Consider the following 6,877-nt stretch of genomic DNA (forward strand, 5'->3'; position numbering starts at 1 on the left):
AGCTCGTTGCCTCCTGTCCCCGGAGGCAGGATGTAGCTCTGGCTGCATGCGTAAGGTGGAAACGTCTCCCGAATTCACCCCTCTTTTATCTCCCCTCCTGCAGTGCCTGGAGAAGTTTCCTGTGATCCAGCACTTTAAGTTCGGCAGCCTGCTCCCCATCCAGCCTGTGACGTCCTAAGGAGGCCGCGGGAGGAGTCGAGGCAGCGGAGGCATAGCGCGACGCTCTTCCTCCTCCCCTCACCCCCTCCTCATCACCTTGCCCGTTAGACACAGCCCATTCATTCCTGCACATCCTCATCGGCAACCACGGATCCAAAGCACTCGCCGGCCTTGCACGGGAGACGGGACCCGGAGCGGCTCCTCCTGAGCGTCTCCAGCTCGGGGATGTCCCGCCAGCGACCAAGCCGGGGCTGTGCTTCTCCGCTCTGCTGCGGCCACGGGCAGCGCGACTGCCCTGTTACGTCTCTGGGCATGTGAATGGGGTTTGAGTAGGGGCTGCCTTGCGGTGAAGGCTCCTCTGCTTCCCTTCCCGGGAGGAAGGGGGTGTGGAGGGGAGGAAGGCACATGTGTATGTGTTGGGCACTGGTAACTGCAATTTCCCTTTTGAATTTCATTGAAGTTTCCTGTTGCTGTTTGGTTTGGGAAACCACTGTGAGGGGTGAGGTGTGAGCCTGCACGTGCCTGTAGGCAGCCACCTCTGCTTGCGCTGGGGGTCTGAAATGGGTAGAGGAAGTTGTAGGGAAGGTCTGCGGGTTTCTGGAAGGGCAGGGTGCCATCTCTCCCATATTCTGGGTAAGGAAAATCCCCTGCCTCCTCCCTCCATCTCTTCTGCGAGGTTCCCTGGGTCTTCCTTTCCCACCACTGCTTCTTCTCTCGGGTGAAGCTGGGAACCTTCTGGGTTGTGGGGGGTCTGAGCTGGCTCTGGAGCCGGAGACAAGGTCCCCAGAGGGACCCGGCTCTGTGGGAACAGCTATGCAAAGACACTGCTCGAGTGGCGCCTGCTCGGGCTCCCTCTTAATGGGCACAAAACCTCACACGTTCACACACATTCATCACTGGGTCCAACTTGCCCTCTGCACTCCCTGTTTTCTCCTCTGTGCTTTGCTGCCCTGGGGCTGGGCTGGCCTCAGTGGCACAAGGTGACCGTGATTGCTACTGCTTGGTCATAAATTGTAGCGGCAGCCCCATAGCAAAGGGGTTTCCCCACAAAGCAGCATGTTCCCAGCTCTTTTAGGGAGGCATCCCCGGAGCAAAAGCAGCATGGGGGGGCAAGCATGCAGCTTTACCTGCATTTATATACCTGCACTGGAAACAAAAAGCATAAATAGCCCAGGACACCAGGTTGTACCTGGAGAAAGCTCTTTCCCTTTGTCATTCCCTGCTGGTGTTGCTGTGCTGGACCTCGGGCAGAGGGACCATGCTTCCAGTGCCACCAGCAGTGGTGTCTTGAAGGCAGAAGGGTGAATGGGGACATGGGCTCATGCCAGCAGCATCACCAGGAGGGCAAGAACGGCTGGTGCCATGTTTGAGATGAGCGGTTGCGTCCATGCGTCTTGACCAAGGTGGTCCACAACTTTGCAGCTGGAGAGGGGATTTTTCGTCTTGGGGTTCCCAGGCTGGGTGTCGGGAGGGACAAGGCTCTGGTCTGGTGTTTGCTGGGGGTCGGGGGCAGCAGGGATCCTTTCTCTGGCACTCCCGCAGACCACGGATGGGGCAATGGGGCTGCCCCCAGCCAGGCTGCTTGGCTTTTGCTGCTGCGCTGCTTTACTGTTGGGGGGAAAGGAAAAACAAACAAACAAACAAGCCAGCTTGTGAATTTTTTTCCAATTTTCTTTTTGCCAGACCTACTCCTTCCCTCTTGTAAAGGATCTCGCAGGCGCTCAGGGGAGGGAGAGCAAGAAAAGAGTCTAAATTTAAGAGGCGGTGAAACCCCAGGTGTCTGCAGAGCTAAAGCAGAGCTTTCCAGCGCTGCTACTGGCCTGTCTGCTCTGGCATGGCACTGGGCAGGAGCAGGCAAGGATCTTTTGACCTGCCTAAAACAACTCTATAAATTTGCATTTTAAATGAAGATGGAAGACTGGAGTTAAGTCTTGTTTTACTCCTAAATGGGACGTGTGTTTTGTCTTGGCTTTCCAAACGGACCCACTCTGGGAACGGTGCTGGAGATCTGTTTGCTTGCTGGGACTTGATGAGACCATCTCCGGAGGAGCAGTTGGGCAGCCAGCGCCTGGAGCGGAGACCCCAGGCATCTCTGCTTGTGTCCCCTTGTGTTGCTGTGTGGCTTTTGGCAACTGTCACCATGCTTTAAATGGCTGTGCAACATCTGGCTGGCAATGGCTGAGCTAAAGCCTGTGGTTTCCCAAGGCTGCCCAAGGGTTGGGAATGCATCTCTCCTGGTCATCTTATGGAAATGGGGCTTCCATGCAAAAGGATGGGTGGAAATGTTGACATCCATGCATGGGAGGGACACCAAGAATGGGAAATACAGCACCAAAAAAGGGTGGGGAGGTGCTTCCTTCCCCCGCAGCTGCAGCCACTCTCCCTGGGAATGGTGTCCCTGGGCTTGGGACCTGCTGAGGAGGTGAGAGGAGGCTTACGTAGAGCTCGGTGTTTCTTGCTTGCCTGAGTCTGCATGTCTGTCCTGCTGGGGATTTTTGGACTTTAAGCAGCTAATTCTTGTTTGAATCTTATCAGCACGCTTGGGATGTGCCCTTGTCACGTGGCAGTCGGCTGCTTGCCTTCCTCCAACTCCCAGCGGCGTCCATCACTGGTTCTCGGGGCTCTGCTCCTCTCCTGGTGGGTCCACACACGTAGCAGCACGCAGGGCTGCTCGATGTCTGAAGCGGCACTCCCACACCTCCTCCCACATTGTGGTTTTAATTAAAGTCTCTGTGTTTTGCACCGGTGACTGTGTTGGTCTCTCTGGGACTGGGGTTTGCTCCCGCGTTGGGAGCAGAGCCAGAGAAGCCAATGGCTGGAGCATTCGGCCCAGGGATGAGGCTTTGTGGAGCCACTTGCCGTGTCGGTGGTTGATCTCTTGCTTGCACCAAAATTGACTCATTATTTAACTGCATGAAGGGAGTATATCCGGTCTGTCTTTGTATCCTTCCAGGGTGTCTTTCTGTCGTACAGTATGTTTTATTTATTTATTTAACTATTTTGCTGTGTCCCACCCTCCCCTCTCCCAGCCTGGATGTGGCAGGTAGGTGATGTGCAAAGCCTGTGCCCAGGCCAGCAAATACCTCTTGAAGATCAGAGACGTTCACAACCAAAGGATGTTTGAGCCTTGTTTGTGAGGCAGGGGTAGAACTGGAACCTTTTCCTTCAGATGTTTGTCCTGTCCTGCTGCAGGGGCTGACTCAGGACTTCCAGCATCAGTTTAGCTCAGCAGCTTGGTTGGATTTATATAGAAAATGATACCTGGACCTTCTCCTGAGCAGTTGGAGCTAGTGTAGATGTGCTTAGCCAATGCTAATTTTCTTGTCACTGGCTTATATCTTCTCCATCAGCGCAGGCCAACTGTGTGAGTGCATGTTGCTAAAAGCGGCAGCAGCGTGGAGGGATGGATGGGGAGCAGAAATGTCATCTTGGATCACAGATGTTTTCTTTGAAGGCACTTGAATTCGTCCTGAGCGTGTCCCTTGGTGAACATGACGTGCGGTGAAGGGGAAGCAGACATAGTGTGGGTTTCTCACCATCTTCCCGCTCAGCCCACTGACCAAGCTCAGTGTTTTTAAATTCAGTTTTCAGAGCTGGATCCTTTGGGGCTGCAATACGTAGGGCAGTTCGTGTTTCTGTTTAACAGCTGTTGCCTTTACACGGGGCACCTTCTGCAAATCGCCGTCAACCTTCCCCTGTCTCTCTCTTCTCAGTCCTCCTTTATAAATGATCGTTCACGGCAGCCGGTAATAAATGAAGTAAGAGTTAAGGGAAGCAGCCTCGTGCCGTGATAGTAGTAAAAGAATAAAAAATAGAACTGTTTCATGCCATTGTTGCTGTATTAACTTGTCCCTGGTGTGCGGCTCAGTTCCATTACGTAGTGCTGGGTTCCTGCTATTAAATAAACAAAGAAGTCTCCACTGCAGGACCAGCGCTGGTTGAGCAGCAAAATCTCAGCTGGCAGTTTCCAGGACGAAGATGTGCTTTGTACCCCAAGGGCCCTGAGCACCGCACTATGTCCTTGTCACTGCCTTGACTTTCTTCCTGAGAGAGGGAAGGAGGCAGAAATGGGTGGGAGAAGGTGGAATTCGTGGTTAATGATAACTGCTAATGTAACCTGAACTCTCCTGCTGCCAACGTGCTGGTGGGAACCGTCTGTGGTTGAGAAGCTCATGAAGATCTCGTTGCTGCTTCAGTGAGGACTCTCCTGGCTCATATGCAGAATTTAACAGAGCTTTTGGAGGTCATTTCATGCCCTCATAGCCAAGAGGAGAGATCTTGATCCTTTAAGGTTGCTTCCCCTTTGGTGGATGAGCCCTCTTCCTATGGGAATCGCAACAAGCTCCTTGAGTGTCCTGGGGACAGAGACGTCTTTCCCTGGACTGATCTTGTAAAAATTGTGCCAAACTTCAAAACTAGGATGAGCCAAATTGAAAAAGGGCTGCCTCCGCGTGGGATTTAGCGAGGGCTGAGCCATGATGGGCACCTCCAGCTTGGAGATACGCTCGTTGTGGAGAGCGTGAGGCTGTGAGCAGGCTTCGGAGGTTGGAAAAGGCTCCGAGGGGGTGGAGCGGGTGCTTCTGCTTGCTATAAAAAGCCTGGGCTTGGGAATGTCTACATCGGTCGGCTCTACACAGGGCATAAATACAGTTGTCGCTAAAATTGGAACGAGTCACTCCCCATGTTCCCAGTTGCGACTGTAACACAGATAATAAATAACATCAAAATCCCTCATCAGAATTTGGGCTCCTTAATGCTCAGTGTGTGCAAACCCAGGAGTGGGGTCCTGTGGGACCGGCGCTGTGGGGCCCGGATCCAGCGGGCACTGAGGTGCCTGTTTAAGTCCTCCTGAGCACATACTCCCTTCCTTTTACAAAAATGGATTAAGGATGTGCTCAAGGATTTGCTGAGCCTGTAAATGGAGGAAGGAGAGAAAGCAGAGGAGCGGTTCCTTATCAGCTCTTCTGTTTCTAAGACACCTGGGAGAGAGAAACCCAAGCAGATTGCACTGTGCAAGTCAAGGTACCCAGAGTGTCTGGTTTTGACATGAATTCCTCCTGGGTTTATGTGTGGAAAAAGAGGTTTTTTTGGAGATGGTGAGGTCTGTGGTGCTGGCCTCCAGCCTGGTGAATGGTTGTGTGGCTGTAGGACACTTCATGTCTGCAGTTGATGAGGTTCACTCCGCTTCTACAGCCTCCGTGTAGACCCGGCGCTTTGGGTTTCAGCTAAAAGGGGTAACGCTGCTGAAGGAAATATATGTTGTACCGTTGCTAAAAGAGCAAAGCAGCCAATGTTCCCAACAGCCGCTATGTCCTATAATGGCTACGAACTACATAAAATTGCCTGGTGTGGTGGTTAGAAAGAAATTCCAGCTTGATTGTAAGATACCGGAGCGTATTCTTTTACTGGGTATGAGCTGATCACTGAAAGCCACTGCTCTGCAAAGGGTCTTACTTTTCCATGTTCAGAGCACATATCCCTTTAAAAATATTAGTTTAGGTATTACATCTCCCCTTTGAAAAAATTCCCTTGTAGGCAAGAATAAAACTTACAAAAAGGCTGTTTCAGAGATCATCAGCTCTCTATTAGATAGCTTGGAATATGCTCCACTAGCACCAGAGTTTAGTCTTCTCCAAATTACTGTAGAGGATTTGACTGTATCTTGCTGATCCATCCACATTTTAATTTCCTCTGCACGGATACATATTGCAGGATGCTGGAAATCCCCAAGCCCACTGGAGCTGCAAGACTGGATGTTTCATCCTGTAACACCAATAAAATGTTAATGCATACTAATAGCAACAGCAAAGGGGTTTATGGAGCGAGCTGGGAAGTATTTTATAATTGCCAGGGTATCTGTGTCACAGAGAATTTGGGGTTGGAGTCATCAAGAATTGCGCTTTGTCAACACAGGAAAAGAAAACCCCTCAAATATACCTCAAACCTACTAATTTTTATAATTAGAGGGGGAAGATAGGAGATGAGTCCCTGAGGAGAGAGTTAAACATAAATTGCATATACATGAGAGAGCTGCCCACTGGTTGGGATGGATTCAGAAGATACGGGTTCAGTTGCCTGTTCTGCCGCAGACCCTTGCTGGAACCTTAACTAAGGACATCGCCTTGGTTCCCCACCTGGAGACCGAGGATAAAAGCGCTGTCCTGCTTTATAAACCCAGTAAATCCAGGCATGAGGTGACATAAATACATCAGTAACGTGAAATCCAGGGAGCTGGGGCATGGCTTGGCATCTCTGGGTGTTGCACTGCTCGGCTGGAGCATCTCGCAACTTCCAGCGGCTCCTCACGTTTCTGCTCAGCCCAGCCTGGTGGTGTGGTCCCGTTTGCTGCAACCTTAGACTAAAAAAAAATAAATGAATTTGAAATTGGGGTCAGAGGGACTAGGTTTCCTCCGTCTTGTAGCATTTCCCCGTGCTGCTCTTCTTGGAGGTGCCAGCCTTTGGCCGTGCCCCTCATCGTGCTTTCCTGAGGACGTGGCTCTGGGATGCTCCGGTCGCTCCCCGTTGGTGTTGGAGGATGGTGGGTGTCGTGGTTTAACCCCAGCCAGCAGCCAGGACCACCCGCTTGCACAGTTCTCTCTCCTCAGAAGGGCAGGGAGAGAAGGAGGGGAAAGGGAAAAAAAACTCACGGGTTGAGATAAAGACAGTTTAATAGAAAATAACAGAAAAGGAATAATAATAATAGGAAGAAGAAGAAGAA

The 6,877-nt window shown here is 51.5% G+C and overlaps 1 protein-coding gene across 4 annotated transcripts in view; it reads left to right on the forward strand.

Moving 5' to 3' along the window:
* The window catches only part of PTPA (protein phosphatase 2 phosphatase activator), a 27,972-nt gene extending 23,989 nt beyond the window's left edge, over nt 1-3,983 (forward strand). For all 4 annotated transcript variants that reach the window (XM_074161112.1, XM_074161113.1, XM_074161115.1 and 1 more), the window contains one exon: nt 104-3,983. In XM_074161112.1, coding sequence (XP_074017213.1) covers nt 104-178 — 75 coding nt within the window. In that variant the 3' untranslated portion in view covers nt 179-3,983. The remainder of the gene's footprint in view (nt 1-103) is intronic.
* The last annotated feature ends 2,894 nt before the right edge of the window (nt 3,984-6,877 follow it).

This window comes from Numenius arquata, chromosome 19 (genome assembly GCF_964106895.1).
Source record: "Numenius arquata chromosome 19, bNumArq3.hap1.1, whole genome shotgun sequence".
Lineage (NCBI taxonomy): Eukaryota > Metazoa > Chordata > Aves > Charadriiformes > Scolopacidae > Numenius > Numenius arquata.